The sequence below is a fragment of the Gymnoscopelus braueri genome, assembly GCF_963280865.1.
Source record: "Gymnoscopelus braueri genome assembly, chromosome: 22".
Lineage (NCBI taxonomy): Eukaryota > Metazoa > Chordata > Actinopteri > Myctophiformes > Myctophidae > Gymnoscopelus > Gymnoscopelus braueri.
The window spans coordinates 20,938,733-20,961,153 of NC_137624.1; the positions used below are offsets into that span (position 1 = coordinate 20,938,733).

A 22,421-nucleotide genomic window follows, 5' to 3' on the forward strand; every position below is an offset into this window, starting at 1 on the left:
TGTGTGTGTGTGTGCGTGCGTGCGTGCATGCACCCACCCACACATGCAGCAGCCCATTATACTTTTGCTGCTGCTACACCCTAGCATCCCTACTCTGGGGCTAACATTCGGCGAAAATGGCAGATCTACAAGCTCACAACACAACATGTTGTGTAGAAATGCCATTTTCGGCAAATATATTTAGTGTAGAGCAAAACCAAGAGGGGGTCTAGTATAGAGCCCTTGGGAATACGGTCAACCAAGTGTAGGGTTTAAGTGATTAATATGTGAATAAGTGCAGCCAAGTGCTACTACTGGTAACACTATCAGAATCGCTGAGCTGCCTGCAAATTATTGTGAAACGCAAAGGAAAGCTAAGTTACCTGAAAACAGAATGTCTTTCCCTGTTCCAAAAATGTAAGAATAATTTTGTATTCCTCGGTCTCATGAGTCTCGCAAGAACATCTGACAAATGGTGACAAAGGGGGTAGGCCTTATTCTATCTACTCTATCTATAATGACAAACATTGGCTAGTCTTGTTGACCATATTCATCCATATTAGTTACTCATAAGGATGATGTGCCTTTGTTTCAGTTTAGAGCATGGTTTTACTTCCATTCAATGCCCACCGTTATAATTATTCTACAGAAAAGCCAGATAGGGAATGAAAGGTTGGAGAAGGTATTTTCTTAATTTAGGTGTTCATAGCTTTAACACAGGGCAAGAGTTTTGAGACGTTGACAATAAGCAAAAACACAGATTCATAGAACTGTGTTTTGACAAGCTTTAGCAAAATAGATACAAAAGGATGAGTGTGTACTGTAAGGCTGTGTGTGTGTGTGTGTGTGTGTGTGTGTGTGTGTGTGTGTGTGTGTGTGTGTGTGTGTGTGTGTGTGTGTGTGTGTGTGTGTGTGTGTGCGCGCACGCACGCACGCTAGCGTGTGTGCACTCACGTGTTCCCGTGTTTTTTGGGGCGACAGTCATCAAGTCTGATCGCTGCTTATGAAGCAGCATCAGCGAGATGTTTGCCAGGACAAAATAGAGGATGAATTCAGCTCAGAGGTGAAAGGATAGAGCCTATTTCATACTTCATCTTATGGCCACATCGCTTGAAGATATTTTAAATTCCTATAAGCAACTTGGTTACACGACAAAGGATAAACTAGACTTTAGGGGCGATGTTGCTCCAAGGTCAAGTTGCTCTGAAGCACTGAGTAAAGGAAAGGTCCTCCCACCTATCTCATAATCTTAACAGAAAATCCAACCCCAGTTCAGCATTTATAGGCAAATCAAAGGTAAGGGGGAATATTACTAAATTATCTATAGAGCTGTACATTGGTTTGTGAATAATCTATTAGGAAGCAGAAATATATCTATTTTCTATTGATCCTTGCTTTGAGACACAGTGAAGAATGTTCGTAGAGACTACACTATATTTTATGGTATAGATAAAACGTACACACAATCTGTAATTCAGTGGTATTCCCCTTTAACCCTGGTGTGGTGAGGTCAAGTGGCTCAGCCGTAGTCTGGTGAGCATGAGCAGCCGCTATGGCGTCTCCTTAGCTCCCATTGAGCATCATCTCGGCGCCAGGTGTTCCAGGACAGCCCCGGGTAGTAGCGTCCCCTAAACGGGGAGGGACGGTCCGCAGGCCCAACTTTCCAACTCCTAAGCCCCCTGAGACCAGCCCTCCTGGAGTCAGAGACTTCCTGGTAAACAGGGAGAAGGGGGGGAATGGAATCAAGAAGATGGGATGGGACGCAGACACATTTGAAAACATGTAATATTTCTCGAGTGACATTAGTCGTCAAAGTGTTATTATGCTTCAGAGGGAGGGATAGCATGTAGTATAAAAGGGAAGTGATGTAGATAAACAGGTGAACAGATTCATGTATGCATTGAACCAGCTTACTTGAAGAGAGAACTGTGTGGAGCAGACACTAGACCAGTGGTTCTCAAACATTTTCCAATGACCAAATTGATATTTACCAATTTGAAAAGATTTTGTGCCAGGGACCTAGCCTGGTTCCAGACGAATCTGCCTTTGCAAAATTGCGTCGCACTTTAGCCCTCGGCAGATTAGGTCTGGCCCCCCTCAATAGAGATTTCATTTCATTTCTCAAGTCGTGAGGGACCAATCAGGGCCCAGTATCCAAATGTGGGCGGGCTTATCACCTTATTTGGAGCAATGACGTACAAGGAAGCACTGCTCTGATTGGTTCGTACAAGGAAGCACTGCTCTGATTGGTTTAGGTCTAATCAATAGAGTCAGTTTGGATCTTTTTGTAACCGCCCCTTGGAAGAAAATCTATCGTTGATAGGGACCAGACTAATATCCACGCAGTGTGTAGTGTGATATTGTCTGGCCACGCGAGGCTACCAGGGACCCACAAAAGAACAGATTTGGTTCTTAATTTCTTTCTAAATTATAAAAGAAATGGTCACAATTCAATTCAATCTACAAGCTTACTGTACAATGCGTTGCACCGCCACATGTTGTACTGTAAGGTTGTAGATACGCAGTTTTTGAATAGCTGAAATATATATATATATATAATAATATATAATACAAAATATATATATGTTTGATGCGTGATATACATTTTTTTTTGCTCAAGGACCCCTGGGGGTCCCCGGACCCCACTTTGAGAAGAGCCTCTCCACTGGACACAAGCAGGAGGTAACGATGGTAACTCACCTGAAGGCCATCTTCTTCAGCAGGTGGGCATCCATCTTTTCTGGTGAGGGAGCCTCAGTTTGGGGATGCTCCTCTACTGGGAGTGAGGAGGAGCAGGGAGAGTGGAGGATATGGGAGGTGTCCTGCGACTGAGGAGCAGCCAGCTCCAAAGATTCCTGACGGGTAAATGTGATAAAAGTTGTATATTTACAGTAGTAGGCTACTATTTATATCAGTGCGTGACATCATCAGTGACACCAGCAATATGGCCAGATGCCAGACGTTTGTGGCGTCCATCGAATAACAACGTATAGATCCAACTTTAAGATCATGATGATGTTAAATAAACACATTTGTAATTTAATTAATTATTTAATTCATAATTAAATATATATTGTTGTGGGGAGGTGGGATGAGGTGGTTGTTGAGAAGGTTCAAAAAGGTTGAGAAGCACTGCTTTAATAGACTAAACAGACCTGACTTATCATCTTCTTTTGGCGCTTTACTATAAACAGTAGATGTTAGCAAATCTATACTCTGTTTCATTCTACAGTCTACTACACTATCATACCAACCTGAGACTTAGAATCGTGTTGGTCTGAATCCTCCATGTCCAGAACAGAAAGTTCTAATTCAATGTCACGGTCCGGTTCTGGCTCGCTGTCAGCCCGGTCACACACCTGTTCCCGATCTTGGTTGTAGTCCTCCTGATGGGCCTTCAGCTCAGACACCACCTTATCACCTCCATTCAACGACCTGCGGCGGAGCTCCGCCACACACAGCTGCTCACTGCAAACACACACACATTTCAATGATTTTATTTGGATCTGCAGAAGAAGCATAACATGAGAGTTCCAAACATTGATTAGGAGAAGGTTACAATATGGGGAAACCAGATGCAAACTGGATGCATGTGCTTATTAACACACAGAGGGGAAAGGCTAACACATTGATGGCTTCAATTAAACATACTATATAAAATAATAGGTAACATCCAAACGAGAAATCCTTCCTACGATGGGTGTTTTTTAAATGCGTGCACTTGCACTTGCACGCACGCACGCACGCACGCACGCACGCACGCACGCACGCACGCACGCACGCACGCACGCACGCACCTTTAACAACATAAAATAAAAAAGGCACCACAGAGAAAAACAATGCTAGACATTTTAAATAAATATGATATGAGACCTTTGGAAAATACTGCAGAAAGGCTTTCTGTGTTTTGGCTGTCATTGGTCTTTACCAGAGAGCAAGAAGCAAACAAACAGTAAGCTGCTCTATTTTTAGTCTGGGCACAGAGAGGAAGTGACTGTTGCACAATGAGACTGGAGACAAGGATGTGGAAGAAAGAGTGGAACAAAAGGGGTTAGAACGAGTGAGAACACAAGACAAATCACTTGCCAGTACAAATATTTGTCCGTGTGCAAGATAATGTGTGTGAAAAGAACAGTGTAGACTGTATTGCTTAACATGTCTATAGGTGTGACAGAGATACGTTCAGGATCTTATTATAAGGATACAGTGGTACGCAAACAGGTCAAGCAGTCTTACAACGGCTTTGTCAGGTGACCACTGGCACAATAGAGTGTTTTAAATGTTCCACATTGCACATCCGTTTTGTTTGGATGTACTGTGTGTGTGTGTGTGTGTGTGTGTGTGCGCGCATGCGTGTGCGAGCGCACGTGCATGCATGCGTACTGTATGTACGTGCATGCGTGCGTATGTGTACTACATGATGTAAAGTATAGTGTAGTGTACCTCTCTAAGAAGCTGGAGTGGCTGGAAGCATCAGACCCTCTGGACCCCCACCTGTAGTCACTGTGATCCAAGTGAGGGCTGTAGTCTATATACCAACAAATAATAACAACAATGTGTCAGAAATGTACATCCTTTAGGCAATTATATTTCCTTTCTCATTCCAAATTCTGGGCAAATTTATCCATTTGTAACTCAAGATACATTTGGCAACATTCGTACACTCTCAGCATTAAATTATCACTGACGTTTTTGCAGTGAACTGCATGGGTGCATCAGTTAATTGAACTAATCGATTTAGTCAATTTTTTTTTTAATCAATTTAAATAAACGATCAATTTTCAAAAATAGTAAATATAGCTGATCTACACGCTCACAACGATGCAACACATTGTAAACTTGTACAGTAGATCAGCTATTTTCACTAATTATCAAATATTTTCACGCTGATTTATTGTATTTGTAGTAGTGGCTGTCCTCCCACCCTACCTCTGAAGTTGACGGGTGTAGTGCTGGCACTGCCCTGGCAGGCTGTGGCTTGGACAGGATCGGTGGTGTGGTAGCCAGTGCGAGCAGCTCGGGATATGGCCCCCCACTTGGAGATAATGGGGCCCTCGCCAAAGGGAATGATGGGGTCCTCATCTTTCAGGCGGCGGTAGGGGTCCAAGGAGTGCAGCCAGCGCTTCCCTACACCACCACCACCTCCACCTCCATTACCATCCATCTCCTACAAGAGAGAATACATTATTAGCCCTATATGAGCCCTAATGTTGGTGAATCAACCACATGACCCACAGAAAAATGGGTCATGTGGCGACAGACTTTAGTTTCTTTCATGAAAGGTGGATGGGAGTACCCATGGCACAGTTGTGAGATGGGTTAGGATGAATATATCATGAGTGGGTGTGATAGGGGCAGGTGTTGAAATAACCAGTCAAATATAATCATTTTCTTTCCTTTAAAATGAGTGCACTCTGTGACACATTGGTGACGGAATTTATGTGTGAAAAAAATAACGATAACGCTAATAATAATGAGCGTATTCAGCATCGGACTACGTGGATGTGTGCAATGCGTATGACCTATTCTTTGTGAATAATAAACAATAAATATTCGATCATCAGTTTTGCTTTTGATATACACATAATGTTACAGTACTGTGTCCGGGCCGCGGCAGTGTCGACTCGTGCCTCAAACCGAGTGCTTCTTTTTCGATCGTACTGTATAGATATACTATATATATACATATATAGTATATATATATACTATAATATATATATCATTCTGAACATTGCTGGCCGACAATAACCTATCTGACCTGTACTCGGAGGAGCTATTTTTATAATTTTATTCTGTGTTTCAACACTAGATTTAAATACTAAGCAAATTGCAGTGTGCTGCTGATTTGCAAATGGCACACTCCCTGCACATCGGTGCTCGCAGAAACGCCAAAATACCAGGAAAGGAACACCACAACACCTCAATTTGCATGTACGATGACACAACCAAAATAGAGCCCATTGTGTGTGTGTGTGTGTGTGTGTGTGTGTGTGCCTGCATGTCCTGCTTGTTGTGCAGTGCTGCTATGTAATGACACTCACCGAGTGCTCTGAGCAGGAGTGGGTGTGCGCGTGTGCCTCAGGTTCAAAGGGGCTGATGCAGGGGCCAATGGTTCCACAGGACCAAGGTGAGTAGTGGGCTAGACTCTCATCACCTCTGTACCTGCATGACCCCATACACTGGCCTCCACCATTCTCCCCATGCTGCAGGAGAGAGGTTACAAACAATAATAAGGGTCTGTTATTTCTAGGTTTTGGAGAGACTGGTTCATTAACCACTTAGACCCTCTCTATACTTAGTAAACTGGACATGAGTTGCCCCTATACTTGATTGATTGAATACTTTATTAGTCAGCAATGTAAAGAGCACGTGGTACAGTCAGACATAAAGGCTAGAAGGATAACACAAAAAAAGTCCTCCATTGTGGTCCTATATATTCAATTTATCATCATAGCATAAAAACTTTACACAATAATACATGTCATCAACAAATACAAACACTATTCTGTACAAAGTAGAAAAAGGAAAAAACGGCGGCAATGAATGACACCTCCTTTCGATGGGAATGTACTGCTTGGTTCAAATTTCTTTGCCAAAAATACTTTATCTAAGCTATTAAGTTCTTAAAGACATCAGATAATAGGCTCAGTTTGAAGAATACACTTACTTTCAGTAAGAGTTCAGATCACCTACAGTATGCAACTTAATAATGCTTTACTTATCTGAAAGTCAAACTCGTTTGTTATTAAGTCTCTATTAAAGGAGCAACACCCACACGCACATATACACACACACACACACACACACACACACACACACACACACACACACACACACACACACACACACACACACACACACACTGACATGAGACCTTAACAGTGAATAGCTACAGTATCGTCCTCCACAGTTGCTAGGCAACTGTGGAAAGCTGAAATAGCTATGGATGAGGCAGCAGCGCAGGGTGTTGGAATAGGAATGAAATCCCACACATACACAAACATTATACTGTAGGCTACACAAGAAATATATTACCCTACACTACCAACTGTGTCATATCACAGTTTCACTATCACGCCTGTCTATTCAACGACATTCCATGAATGTGTGTGTGCGTGCGTGCTTGCGTGTGTGTGTGTGTGTGTGTATGTATGTGTGTGTGTGTGTGTGTGTGTGTGTGTGTGTGTGTGTGTGTGTGTGTGTGTGTGTGTGTGTGTGTGTGTGTGTGTGTGTGTGTGTGTGTGTGTGTGTGTGTACTTTCATTACTATACTGTACTTGTGAGGACCAAAAAGAAAGTAGAAATTCATAAATAGACAATTTTCCAAGTCCTCACAAGAAAGAAATGTTATTTTATGGTTATAAAAATGTTAGTTATGCGATGCTGTGACTGACGCACACCCAAAATAGCTGATCTACAAGTAGTTGATCAGCTATTTTGGGTGCATGATGGTGGCACCAGAATTCAACTCAGACTTGGCGATTAGGGTAAAAAAAGGAAAAAGTGGCAAAAATTGCATTTATAAAATGACTATCCTAAAACGTTGATGTCCTCACAAGTATAATACAAATGTGTGTGTGTGTGTGTGTGTGTGTGTGTGTGTGTGTGTGTGTGTGTGTGTGTGTGTGTGTGTGTGTGTGTGTGTGTGTGTGTGTGTGTGTGTGTGTGTGTGTGTGTGTGTGTGTGTGTGTGTGTGTGTGTGTGTGTGTGTGTGTGGGATGATACACCCTGCTGCAGAGCTATGCCCTTCTTCACGCTGTTCAGTTCGTGATTCACACACACATACGCACGTACTTGCATAGACACGCCCCCTACCTCGGCTTCAAATTCCACAGCGAAGATGGGGGAGGACTGGGAGGGCCTGTTTGCGTTGCCATGGTGATGGTGGTGATGGTGGTGATGGTGCGTCCACTGTTCCTGCTTCCTCCTGAATAAATCCTCGTAGCCCAGAGGCACACGGCCATAGTCCTGCAGGAGATGTAAAGGAGGGAGAAGTACTCCGATTATTTTACTTAAGTAAAAGTAGCAATACCCCAATGTAGAACGACTCTGTTACAAGCAACAGTCTAGAATTCAACATTTTACTTGAGTAAAAGTACAAAAGTATCGGCGTCAAAATATGCTTACAGTACCAAAGTTTTCAAAACATTTCAGATTCTTTCAAAAATGGCTGATCTACAACAAGCTCACAACATTCTGTAATCTGAAGATTTAATTCTTCAGACTCCATCTCACTCCTTAGCACTTCACTCTCCCTGTACCCCAACTCGTGCTACCTTTTATTTCGATTGATGCTAGCGATTGACTAAGATATGGCTACTATGGAGACATATCCATAGACTGTAAAGAAGAACGGACAAAGTGACGCCATTGGTTTCTACAGACCCGTTTTGAAGCCTGTTTTTCAGCGATTTCAAATCCGCCATCTTTCTAAATCCGGTCCGAAATGCTACCGGAAACGACTGCTATTGGCTGCAACCGCAGCGAGGGCGGGTCTTCACACGGTAGAACCAGTAGAAACCCTAGACACATACCCTACTTTATCATTAATTTTAAAATGAATAGGGCCATAATTTATTGAACGCATATCATGATGATTTTAAAAAGACTTGAAACTAGCGATTGAAAACATAAAGTGTTTATGAAAAGGTTTACTAAGGTAATATAATCAAGTGTAAAGTTCGCCCAAAACCTCATTGACTTGTATTGAGATTATAATGTATTACGACCGGTAAAAGGTGAAATAGCGACAAATAGCGACAACAACAATTCAACATTTTCTAAACTATTTTCTCAATATTTTTCAAATATTTTCAGAAATAGCAGATGTGCAAGCTCGCAGCACTGGACGAAGTGATGTGCTGTGAGCTTGTAGATCTGCTATTTTTGAATATCCAACATAATACATAAAGTGGTTAAAATGATTGTGATGCTATATTAACTAATTTTGCAGGGGAACCCCCTGGAACCTCCTGGATTATGTTTACTCTGCTTATTCTGATCTTGCTCTTACAAGTCGCTCTGGAGCATCATGTAAAATGCCTAAATTGTAATTGTAATTGGGATGAGAAGTTATAGGTCTAGGTGAGCGATTGACCCACCCTGTGCAGTCCTGGGCGGTGTTCCCCCCCGGAGCAGTAGTTACTGTCTAGAGAGTTAAATCTCTCCCTGAGTGGAGGCTGGTAAACAGAGGAATGCAGGACTTCTGGGGGCAGTGAGTTGCTCCTGGCATCTTCTCTATGGTACAGCTGTAATGATAATAATAATTATTATTATTATAATAATTATGACAATGATATTTTATAAAATAAAAAGAATCAAAGTATATCCGCGGTAATTCTATTATTATGGTTAGTATAAAGCTACAATATATAATGAACTGAAATCTCACCTGAGGCCTCCATACTCTCCTGCTGTCATACAGTGGAGCATAGACACCATGGCCCGGGGGCAGTGGCCCATACTGAGGCTGCGCTGGGTGGGGGTGGTATGGAGGCCCTAACCGATCCCTGGGATGGGGTGGAGGAGGGTAAGTGGAGGAGGAGGAGGAAGACGGATGGGGCGTCTGAGGTTCGGCAGCGTAGGAAGATGGTGGAGGGCCCATGGAAGGGGGCAGGGAGGATTCTGGGACATGTGAGGAGCGGAAGAATCGAGCCATGCACTGCTTGTGAGAAGGATGGAGAGCGGATGGGTAGTAAGAACCTGCAGGAGAAGAGAAGAGAAGATAATGAGAAGAGAAGAGAAGAGAAGAGAAGAGAAGAGAAGAGAAGAGAAGAGAAGAGAAGAGAAGAGAAGAGAAGAGAAGAGAAGAGAAGAGAAGAGAAGAGAAGAGAAGAGAAGAGAGAGGAGAGGAGAGGAGAGGAGAGGAGAGAAGAGAAGAGAAGAGAAGAGAAGAGAAGAGAAGAGAAGAGAAGAGAAGAGAAGAGAAGAGAAGAGAAGAGAAGAGAAGAGAAGAGAAGAGAAGAGGAGAGGAGAGGAGAGGAGAGGAGAGGAGAGGAGAGGAGAGGAGAGAGAAGAGAAGAGAAGAGAAGAGAAGAGAAGAGAAGAGAAGAGAAGAGAAGAGAAGAGAAGAGAAGAGAAGAGAAGAGAAGAGAGGAGAGGAGAGGAGAGGAGAGGAGAGGAGAGGAGAGGAGAGGAGAGAAGAGAAGAGAAGAGAAGAGAAGAGAAGAGAAGAGAAGAGAAGAGAAGAGAAGATCGCTCTACACCAAATCTCTTCGCCAAAAATAGCAGATCTAGGCTCACTATGCGACACGCTGTGAGCTTGTAGACCTGCTATTATCGGCCAATGTTCCCCCCAGAATATTGGCATTACCAGGGCCCAAGTGGTTGAATAATACCAACGCGTAACATAACAAACTCACTGCTTGGTGGATAAGGGCCGGCGTCGTATGCAGAGTGGGCATCCTGGTAGTACAGCTCTGAGGCCTGTGCAGGGTGTGGTGCCCGCAGGAGGATGTGACCATGTTTAGGCATCGAAGCACCACAGTCACCACGCCCGGCCGTTGCCAAGGGAGATGATGCAGAGGAGTGACTAACTGGAGTCCTGGGAGGAGAGACAGTTTTCCTGGTGAATAGAGAAAATGGGTTTTAGGGAGAAAAGTTAAACATTACAGAGAATAAACCATCACATAAATCAGTGGTTCTCAAACTCTTTCATGTCAAGGACCCACACATTGATATGTGTTTGGCATGCAGACCCCCATCTGAAAATGTTTTGTGCCAGGGACCCCCAGAAGAGACGATTAGTGTAAAAAAAAATGTTTTCAAGATTTAAAAACTCAACTAAAAAGGGTGCTCCTCAGATCTCTATCTCCACCAGGCGGGGTTGCCTACCCAGGGCCCGCAGACCCCAGTTTGGGAACCACTGACGTAAAAAAAAAAAGGAAAAAAAAGAGGCTTACCGTTCCAATGACCCTGAGTTGCCTCTGTTGGTTTCTGACAGTCCATTAGATCCATTAACCCCACTGGATCCATTTGGTACCGCCCTCTTAATCTCCTCCATCAAATCGGACCCTCGGGAGATGAGCTGGGGATGAGACAGGCCGGGGACCCCCTCTGCCGAGTTAGGGACTGGCTTCTCTCCTGTCCCCTTTACGCCCACTCCCAAGGACACCTCCGGTGTGTGGACGCCACCCTCGGTCACGGTTTTGCCCATAACCCCCTGAGTCAAGGGGAAGGGACGACCCACGCTGCTGATCTTTTTGTTCCTCAGTCTGAATCTGCAGAGGACGGCAACGAGGAGAAAGGGATGCAGTGGGAAATGTAAATGACAGATAAGGTTTCGTTAATAGGTGCACACTCGGGGTGTATACGTGCATTTACATGTGTGTGTGTGTGTGCGCGTGTGTGTGTGCACATGTGTGTGCGTGTGTGTGCGTGTGCGTGTGCGTGTGTGTGCGCGTTCCCTTACTTCTCTAGCTCATCTTGTGTATGTGCAAATGTACAGTTGGGTCCCCTGGGACATCCGCCCGTTGTCGGAGGTCTCGACACATACTGGTCTTATACTTGCTGTTGGCCTGTGGCTGAGTGGGGGACAGGAACACAGTGAAGAAATAGCAACTTCATGAAAATGCATGAAGCTGCTTGGCTTTCTGTCATTGGCACTCACCATCGGTGAGTAGTGTAACTAGAGAAAATAGAGCATACATAGTATAGAATATATCATTGTTGTCAGGTGGAAACCTTGTTCGTTTCGAACATTCTTATTGAGGAACATGGCAAATAATTCTCAAACATACATACACATCTGGTTAAAAATATGCTCTCTTCCGTTTTTTCAAGTTAAGAAAATGAGGTGGGAGACCACTGTATAATGCAAAAAACGTGTAATACATTCAAATGCGCATCCTTTGTCTCGACTGCACAAATACACAATAGGCTTAAAAACATGCAGACTACTTGGCAATGTGTTTTGAGTCACAGCTTCCTCAGGTAGCAATTTGCTGATTTTTGCTCCCCAGACAGTACCCGCTAACAGTACAGTAGCTAGTACATGCAGTAGCTAGTACAGTATTACCACTGTACAGTTTGAACTTGAAAGCTTTTTAATTTCTCTGGGTTTGAATTTATTTATTTTTCACTTTAAATCTTAAATGGCCGCATGGAAATGAAGTCTGTATACAAATGAAAAACAAACACATTTAATGAATAAAAATAAACAAAACTACCAAACAATTGCCGTGATTATTAGAAAATATGTCCTGCACCAAGGTGGTCATACAGGAGAATTCAGGGCACTTTGCTTATAGTTAAGTACTTTGTAAGTGTCTATGAGAAATAATATGGTCGTTTTCACTTGCTAGAATCCCAGACACACCATAATTATAGGTGCAATAGCAGGTGTAAATAATTAGGCTGAGTAATTTCAGGACATTAGAGCCATGTGACTGCCCAGTCAATTTAACATGTCCGTTTTACCTACTGTACATTGTACTAACAGGACATCATATCACATGATAACATTTACCTGTGGAGTGTCGTGGCTCTTTTTACTGAAGTTCTGAATGAACTCCACAAGTCCATGGACCACCACCTTGACCGCTAGCATCACGCCCTCCAGCTCCTCCCACATGGGTGGTGGTGCGTCTACACACAGTGGTGGAAGAAGATATTTTACTTAAGTAAAAGTTGCAATACCATAATATAAAAAATACTCTGTTACAAGTAAAAGGCCTGTGTTCAAAATGTTACTTGAGTAAAAGTACAAAAGTACTGGCATCAAAATATACTTAAAGTACCAAAAGTAAAAGTACAAGAAAAATAGGAGATCTACAAGCTTGTAGATCAGCTATTTTCAAATAGCCTATGTATAAAATAGAGCTGAAGTGGTTAACGCAGGTTAACCACTAATATAATAATTTATATCTGCAAAGTAACTAGTAACTAAGTTTTCAAATAAATGTAGTGGAGTAAAAGTACAATATTTGCCACTGAAATGTAGTGGAGTAGAAGTAAAAGTATTGAAAATTGGAAATACTCCAGTAAAGTAAAAAAAATACCAATTTCTTTTACTTAAGTACAGTACTTGAGTAAATGTACTTAGTTGCTTTACACCACTATCTACACAGAACAACAGTGTTTAGCAGTAGCCATTCCTGACTCAGTCAATCACTCTATTGATCTATATACTGTATCTGTCTATTTTGTGCTGCTGTATGTATTGCAACCACATTACTTCACTGATTAGAGATATTCATGTAGTTTTGTAGTAACTTGGTGCCTATAATAGGGTTAGGAGCTAAGCTATGGTCTGAAGACAGGCAGGTTGGAAATATCTCTCTTGCAAAATGCGGAGAAAACAAACGTGAGGAATAAAAGCACATTCTGTACCTGGATTGTGGTCTATATTAGCCAATAGTTCTAGGTGTGTTCTCATGCTGGTGAGATTGGCAGGGTCTCCTGTCCTCTGCAGAACAATAGTCAACTCCTGGACACTCTTAGCAAAAGACTCTGGAGACTGTAACTGGAGCGGTGGAAGGAAACAATAAAGACAGAGAGAGTGGAGGGGGAGGGGGGAGAAGAATTTAATCAAAGATGTGGGAGGAAAAATCTCTCCTTTTTTAATTTAGCCAATGTGCATCTAGATTTTAAATATCAAGTGTTCCATTTTTTATAATGATAAATACATAATTTGTTTTTTAAATTATTATTTTTTGGAACAAAGGATTTTCAAAAGACAAACACACATACAAGGATACAAGACAGAACAAAAAAGGAAAGAAAAATTAAATAAAAAATAAAAGGACAAGACAATACAAAAAAATAATAAAAAAAGGTCTGCAATCTACAATTGTAACTTATTATTACTCTAGTAAAGATTTTATATACATTGTCCATGGGCTGAAAGAAGAGAGACCACTTTTCCCAATTTTTGTGTAACTTGTCCTCTTGTAGTCTGAGTATGAAAGTTAGTTTTTCCATAGTGTAGATTTCCCTTATAATATCCACCCAATTGTCTTTGGTTGGAGGATCAATAAATACAGAATTTGAATAGTACCTCTCATGTGTGGAATGTGGATGTTACCTTATTATTATTATTTATTTTTTTGGGCATTACCTTGTCAATGATGGACTGCATATGAGACTTGTGCACCAGGTCTCCATACAGCAGAGAGGACCACTGCTCAGGTGAGATCCGCAGGCCTGCCTCCATGGCGATGTGTACAATCTGTGCATCGTGTTCTCTCCTCAGAGCCTCGTACGTCCGGAACTCCTCTTTCAGCTGCATCAGAGATGAATCCTCATCACGCTTGGTCACCTGGGGGGGGGATGAGAGAGAGTGTGAAAGAGAGTGTGTGAGGGAAAGAGAGAAAGAGAGAGAAAGCGAGGTATTGCATGCTGCCATGGTACAAGTTTGTCCTGAGTAGTAGTGTAGCAGAGTTTACCAGTCAGCAGTGGTGGAAAAAGTACTCGCATTTTTTACTTAAGTAAAAGTATCAATACTGCAATATAGACATACTCTGTTAGTACTCTAAGTAAAAGTTCGGAATTAAAAATGTACCTCATGAGTAAAAGTACAAAAGTATTGGCATCAAAATGTACTTAAAGTACCACAAGTAGAAAGTACTCATTCTGCAGAATGTCCCATTTCAAGTTTATCAATGTATAAAATCTTTTGAAAATACAAGCTCACAATGCGTGGCATCGCGACGCATTGTGAGCTTGTTAATGTATAGTTTGTAATAATAAACAAAATCTACAAAGTAACTAGTAACTAAAGGATGGATCCGAGATGTAGTGGAGTAGAAGTAAAAGTATTGTAAATTGGAAATACTCAAGTGAAGTACAAATACCTCAAAATTGTACTTAAGTAAATGCACTTAGTTACTTTCCACCACCGTCAGTGTATTAGAGGTGTCTTCAGACTTTATACAAGTCAGATCAGATGAAGGGTTTCCCCCTTCTCAGAATCTGCCCTATGGGTAATCATCACAAGACACCAGCCGGGGCTATCAGTTATCACTTCAAAAATCTGGCGAGCACAGCACAGTCACGGAATGAACTACATGTAACCTACTGTAGTGACCCTATTCTGGGGGCGAACATTCTGTGAAAATTATTGATATAGTGCAAGCTCAAAATGCATCGCAAAGTGGCACACTGTGAGTTTGTATATCGACTGTTTTTGACGAACGGATTTGGTGTAGAGGGAAAAAAGGAGCAGACCTATAGAGCCCCGTGGGACCCCTGTCAACTATGTACATTGGGTATAAATGGTTACAATGGAATGAAATCTTATTTCATTTGCCACCAACAGTGCAAATTTTGACAGCAATTTTTGATTTAGTTTTAGTCGTAGTCTTCTGAATAAAATGTAATTTAGTTAGTTTTTGTCTAGTTTTAGTCGACTAGATATCATAAGATTATAGTCGACTAAATCTACAGTGGACTAAAATGTATTTTGGCAGGCCTTGATGTAATGGCTGATTTTACACTTGGTTGCATGCTGAAAATAGCCGATCTACAAGCTCACAATGCGTCGCGTTACGACCCGTTGTGAGCTCGTAGATCTGCTATGAGCGCAACACCCGAGTGCAACCAAACATAAAATTACTTGTATTTTAGTTCTACTAGATCTCTTCTCAACTCTCACTAACATTTTAGTCTAGTTTTTATTTGTTGAAGAAATTGTCAATATATTAAGTCTTAGTTTTAGTCATCATAGCTTAGTTTTTATTTAGTTTTCGTCAGTGAAAAAAGGTAGTTGAAGAAGATGTTTCGTCATAGTTTTAGTCGACGAATTCAGCACTGGCCACCAGACTTCATGCCTAACCCTCAAGTTACTGTCTGCTTGACGGGCAAAGGAAAGTCTTTGGTTGGCTATCTGTTTGCCTGTTTTTCTGTCCATCCGTCCATCCAACTGTCAGTCGCTCCATCTGTCTCCCCACACCCGTCATGGGTAGATACTGTAGTTGACATTTCTGCCCCATGCATCACCCATGCTTACTTGCTCTTGGGCTAAACATTGGCATCTTAAATAAATGAGTGCAACCATTTAAAACATGCAGTGCACAGCACTGTCTGGATATGGCAAAGCATCTTCTCTAATGAATCAGACCATCTACTCGGTGTAGCCGTTGGCTATGATGTGTATAATAATCTATGATCCAGTGCTTACTATAAGTGTGTTATTCTGGTTAAATCATATGTGTTGTTGTTGTTGTTATTATTATTATTATTATTATTATTATTATTTTATACTTATGTATTTCTGCTGTTTATATTTTGTCTTTCTCCTTTTTTCCATTACAGTGCGTAAGAGTAATTTCTTGTGGACATACCTGGCCAATAAAATGATTCTGATTCTGACTGTGATTCTGATATACTGTAGGTGCGTGCATGTAAGCGTTTGACCATTTCCTGTAGTCTCAGTACCTTGAAACAGGAGGCCCTGTACAAGAGTTGCACCACGTGACCTATGCTGGTCTTGGAGGCCTGGGGGAATCGAGCCTCGAGCTTCTGGACTACAAACAACACCAGCACTTTTCTAGACAGGGCTGAGCCATCCTCCAGAGCTAGCAGCACAAGCTTCAATGCATCCTCTTGCATCGCTGGGAGGAGAGAGAGAGAGCGCGAGAGAGAGAGAGAGAGAGAGAGAGAGAGAGAGAGAGAGAGGAGAGGTGGGGGCATTTAGGGAGAGAATATCCAAAGTATAAATATAATTGGCTTCTGTGTGGTGAATGTGATTTCCACAGAGAAGTAAATATAAGGTGTCCTCAGTCTTAAAACTCATTTTGTTATCATTCTCATTCAGAATCTGCCCTATGAGAATCATCACAGGACACCCCATTCTAAGTGTGTTGTGAAAACTATACAGCTTGGAACACAGGGAAATGTTTGAGGCTAAAGTATCAATTAACTAATCCATTATTTTGCCAGTTTCATGGTTCTTCGGTAGATAATAGAAATATTGCCAAAGTACGGCCATTCCTAACTTAGCAAGATGCTGAAAAACTACTCCATGCTTTTATCTCAAGTAGGTTGGACGACTGTAAAGCATCTCTTACGGGTCTTCCTACAACGTCCACCTTTTCATAAATCTGATGCTAGACTGCTAACAAAAATACAAGAGAGTAGTCATCACTCCAGTCTTAGCTAGACTACACTGGCTCACTGTGTCTTCCAGAGTTAATTTAAAGTCATTCTGCTTGTTTATAAAGCTCTCAGCGGGTTAGGGCCAGCAAACATCACAGACTCCCTGTCGTTTTATGTTACTTCACGAGCCCTTAGATCCTCTACTGCAGGCTTGCTATGCATAACCCTACGCAAGAGAAAAGGAGATGTGGCTTTCATAAATTCCATCAATTATGGAACACATTACCTAAAGGGAGACATTTTCTTCTTCTTTTTTTTTTCATTTAACTTTGATTGATTATGTGCTATACTTAAAAGATTTCACAGTTTTTATGGTTTGCTTTTATGGTTTTCTTTTCTGTTTAATGAAAAAACATTTCGAGCCGCATGTTTTGTATGAAAGGTTCCATACAAATAACATACAAAATAACTTTGGCTGTGAGCATCAATACTGCACGTGAGGTTCTGCACACCATTTTGTACAGCTCTATGCACATGAGCTGTATGTATACTACAGTATCAGTATTGTCTGCGAGTTCCCTGGCAGCTATATAATAATGGAGATCTGACGCATGAGACAAATTGCCCAAAAAGATGCTCCTTATGCGCTTTCCAACATGAACGTGTCAAGTCACTTTGTACATAACTTAGCACCCTGTGTGCGTGACACAGCTCACAGATGTAAATTACGTTTGTGTTCCAAGACTGTACTGCACAAGTGCACCGGTACTTACGATCATATACGGTACAAACAATCATAGCTCACCAGGTCCTAGGAACTGGCACCCCCGCGCCCGTACGGCAGCCCAGAGGTTGGCGGACAGCTGCTGAGGGTTCTGGTGCTGCAGAATGAGTTCTGTCACTGTCCGTTCACCCAGGGAGCGGCCTGCCCGCACCGCGCGCACGCGACCCTCCTCCTCCACCAGCTGACAGTTCACCATGGTGACCAGCTTCCTCTGCATGGGACGGCTGAGCACGCTCGGACTCAGTGGGACCACACCTTTAAATGGAGGGCATTGGTCATTACTAATAGCAAGTATTGCTTTTTAGATTGCAACAAAACATGGGTCATACTGTGCATACAGTATATATGCTCGGAATGCTCCTAATTCTCCAATTGGCAGCACTTCTTTTCATTTGTAAAAAGCTATGGACAAAGCTCTACTGGCATGGCATAAACATAAACAGTAAACAGATTCCCATAGAAAAGATGTATATAAATATATACTGTAGAAGCAGCAGGGTCATGTGTTAAATACATCTATAATAAAACAGGTTTTGTCACTGCATTGTGTTAAATACACCTATGAACTCACAACAGTGTGGTAAAACCATGTGTTAAATACACACAGAATGTTAGACTTCCATTGCCCATGTTCATGAGGAAATAATAATAATATTTTACTCTCTGTCTCTGTCACACACACATGGATTGGACACAGAGAAACAGTAAACAGTAACACACTCAAACAAAGTCAAATCATAACTAAACAAAACAGTACCTTTTGCTCCGCTGATGGGCTTCAGATAGAGTGCCAGGTCTTCCACACATTCTCTGCAGGCTTCATAGTTTTCAACCTCTGATGGACTGTTCAAACTCACAGGTTGGGACTCTGGTACCTAATGCACATGCAGAATAACAGAATAAGCCACCCCTACATGCACACACAAGGTGGCTACTGCACAGTATAGATATTAAAGAGGCAATAAACAGCCTGGGCCGCGGCGTGGCGGTCCAGGCACCCTAGGCTGCAATGCCAGCCTGACAGGGCGTCGTGGGTTCGAATTCGAAGTCACTCGCCATATCTCTCTCTCCCTGTTTCCTGTTAGTCTACGATCCTATCATTAAAGGCATAAAAGCTCAAAAAGAAAAAGGGGCAATAGACATTAGATAACATTAAGCCACTAGATTTACAACAGCTCTGTTGCATAAGGTTTGCTATATCGTGTCTATATGAGGCAGCAATCATGCGATTTTCAACCTAGCAACATAGCAACGCGATGGCTGCCTTACAAGAATATAATAAGGGGAATTAAATACCGTACCCAATGAAAACACATAGATAATGCCGGCCGTCAGCTTATGGCTTACAGAGGTAAACAAAACGATTCTGGAGCTTTGCCGTACTGACAAATTATTACAATAATTTAAGATTTTTTGGGGGGGGAAAAGCTGTATATTCTTCACTTTTTTTTAACTGTGGATTTATTATTGTTTCCTTTTCATTATTCATTTTCATATATATATATATTTTTTTAAATCTAAATATCCTTTAACCAACAGCCTCCCTCTTTCCCACTCACCTGTGCTCCCACCAGCTGCAGTAGGGCGCAGTTGACCGGTAGCAGGTCTATGTCGGTGCTGATGGGCGTCTGGTCGAAGGGGCAGGCTTTGCGGTGAAGCTTGTGGAGACAGGTCTTACACACCGTGTGGGAGCAGCCCAGGCTGATGGGTTGGTGGCCACTGCTGTCAAACTCATTGTAGCAAATGGGACAGGACAGGAACTCTGTCCACTGGGCTGCCTGCACTGGCATACTGCCACCACACCACTGAGGGAGGCGCTGTAGAGCTCAGCGGTTATCCATGGCAACACATCCCCACAGGCGCTCCTCACCAGCGCAGATGGTGACTATATGAGAATCAGAGACAGAAGACAAAACAGTGGTTAATTGAGCATCATTTAGTATTTTAAATAAATCATTCCGTGTGGTGATGTGATTTCCACAGGGAAGTAAATATAAGGTGTCCTCAGACTTAAAACTCGTTTTTTTATCATTCTCATTCAGAATCTGCCCTATGAGTAATCATCACAGGACACCCCATTCTTAATGTGTTGTGAAAACTAAACACGGAATACAATCCTCCAGGGTCCCCACACATTTTTAGCAATGAATTTCCAAAACTTTTCCAAAACTTTTCCAGAATATTTAGCCCAATTTCCAGGCCTATATAACAATCATTCAGCGCAATAATGTGTCTCTTACTCCTATGTAGAATGCCCAAAGATAGGCAGTGTAGCAAAAATAAAGCATAGAATATAGAATAGTACAATTTCATTCAAAATTTCGTGCAAAATTAGGGCATAGCTCACTGGAAGACTCATTATGGCATCCGTATGACTTATTTTATTTAAATAATATATGCCATCACACAGCCCGTTCGGCGAAAAACTACTTATGTTACATATTTCGTGTAATGTTATACATGTTTATGAAAATGTTTTGTATTAACAAAATCAATAGCCAAAAACAATGCATAGCCAAATATTTTTCCAGGACCCTTGATACATTCCAGGACCTTTGATCAATTCCCAAACTTTTCCAGTACTGGATTATTTTTTTTTCAATTTCAAAATATTTCCAGGAATTTCATGACCGTGGGGACCCTGATCCTCAGTGTTAATTTAATTGTAAAAATGTACTCATTGCGGGATTTCCAGTGTACATCTTTTAAAATCATCTGAACTCATGGCACAGTAACGCACATTTGACAAAAACCTACCAATTTCATTCATCTATTTTACTTGTCTCATACAGTTCCAATGAAACTTTGCACAGAGCAAGTGTTAAGACTGCTTGCTAAACTATCAATTATTATTAAATTATGTCATGTAATTACTATGTATAGTAAATCATACATTACATAAAATTGAATTCCACAACCAAATACATCCCCACAAACAAATCCATGTGTGTGTGTGTGTGTGTGTGTGTGTGTGTGTGTGTGTGTGTGTGTGTGTGTGTGTGTGTGTGTGTGTGTGTGTGTGTGTGTGTGTGTGTGTGCGCGCGTGTGCGTGTGTGTGTGTGTGTGTGCGTGTGCGTGTGCGTGTGCGTGTGCGTGTGCGTGTGCGTGTGCGTGTGAGTGTGAGTGTGCGTGTGCGTGTGCGTGTGCATGTGTGTGTGTGTGGTACATTCATAAGAATGCCATGTGAACCTGTTCAGAGAAAGAATCATCTAAAGGTTAAGCCAACATCTGTCCAACTCCAAACCTTGACCAAAGTAACAGCTGGTGTCAGCTCAGAACAGGTGCTGTTAACATGATATTAGCTAATAATCCATTCAAAAGGAACCAGTGATGCAGTTAAAGAACTATGCTAAAATGCTAAATGCAGTTCCAGAGTGACTTACAACTTGTGTAACAGATAGACCAAGCTTCAAATTCTAGTACAGCTTTACTGGTAAACAAGGTTATAGCCTATTCACCTACAGTATAGTTTTTAATTCAAAACACACTAAGGCATTTTGGCCCTGTCTCTCTGTATTTATCTCTGTTTCTCTCTCTCTCTCTCTCTGTCTCTCTGTCTCTCTGTATTTATCTCTGTTTCTCTCTCTCTATCTCTCTGTCTATCTCTCTTTCTCTGTCTCTCTCACGCACGCACGCACGCACGCACGCACGCACGCACGCACGCACGCACGCACGCACGCACGCACGCACGCACGCACGCACGCACGCATGCATGCATACACAAACGTACGCACGCATGCATGCATACACGAACGTACGCACAAACGTACGCACGCACAAATGAAAGTTGCATTCCACACACACTACCAGTTAAACCCGTCAAGACTCAGTTACTAAACAAGAATCCATCTCCAAGTATGCACTAGATAGAGACGAATAGACCCTGCATGGCCCCAACTGTGTGGGTGTATAGCTGAGCATATGTGGGTGTGCGCTTTCACGTGTGCATGCATGAGCTGAAAATAATTTGGTCTATGTGCATGTATTATAGTACGTTTCCCATGCACCCTCATAATGTCTTTGTCCACTACGAAAAAACACATCATTAAGAATAATATTGTTACTGATATAATTATTCATTCAATACCCTCACTAAGTTCTTACTAGACACATTCTGACCTTTAACTAGACCTTTCATTCAACACAAACTGCCTTGTTAAAATGTTTACAGATCCATAAAAAAGGCCCATTTAAGAATGGAGCAATCTTCCCCATTGCACATACATTTTAAATGTACCTTGCAATGTTGTACTCAAAATTTCAGTATACATTTATATTCTAAAGTCAATTATATCATGAAAAGCACAGACACAATCCTACTACATCACATGGATAATATAGTTCCTTCAGCCAGACTACAGAATTACGCACCATCCAAGTCACCTCGCGCACACAGGGTTCGCGTTGGCTCATGTACTGCGTGGACAGCTCCGCTCTGATCTTAAGCATGTCTCTTTCCTGCAAAGATGCCAAATATAACACTGAATACAGCAATTGTTGCCCACTACCGGTGAACACACACCGTCCAGAGTAAAGTGAGATAAAGCTCATGTGATGAAAGGTTGTTGCAGCCAAGGGTTCAGAGAAGTTTAGAGCTGAAAAGGATAGATAGGGTGACGCCTCTC

General features: G+C 42.0%; 1 protein-coding gene across 1 annotated transcript; it reads right to left on the reverse strand.

Annotated features, from left to right (window-relative positions):
- Positions 1-810: 810 nt before the first annotated feature.
- On the reverse strand, positions 811-22,421 carry rc3h2 (ring finger and CCCH-type domains 2). The gene is given in 21 exon segments (XM_080420050.1): positions 811-1,690; positions 2,680-2,834; positions 3,234-3,447; positions 4,423-4,507; positions 4,909-5,146; positions 6,021-6,182; positions 7,794-7,946; positions 9,080-9,226; positions 9,370-9,680; positions 10,340-10,542; positions 10,880-11,197; positions 11,389-11,449; positions 11,452-11,500; positions 12,445-12,563; positions 13,308-13,440; positions 14,035-14,235; positions 16,353-16,528; positions 17,818-18,051; positions 18,554-18,671; positions 19,356-19,681; positions 22,168-22,421. Coding segments are annotated over 20 exon segments (3,456 nt in total). The 5' UTR covers positions 19,587-19,681; positions 22,168-22,421; the 3' UTR covers positions 811-1,542.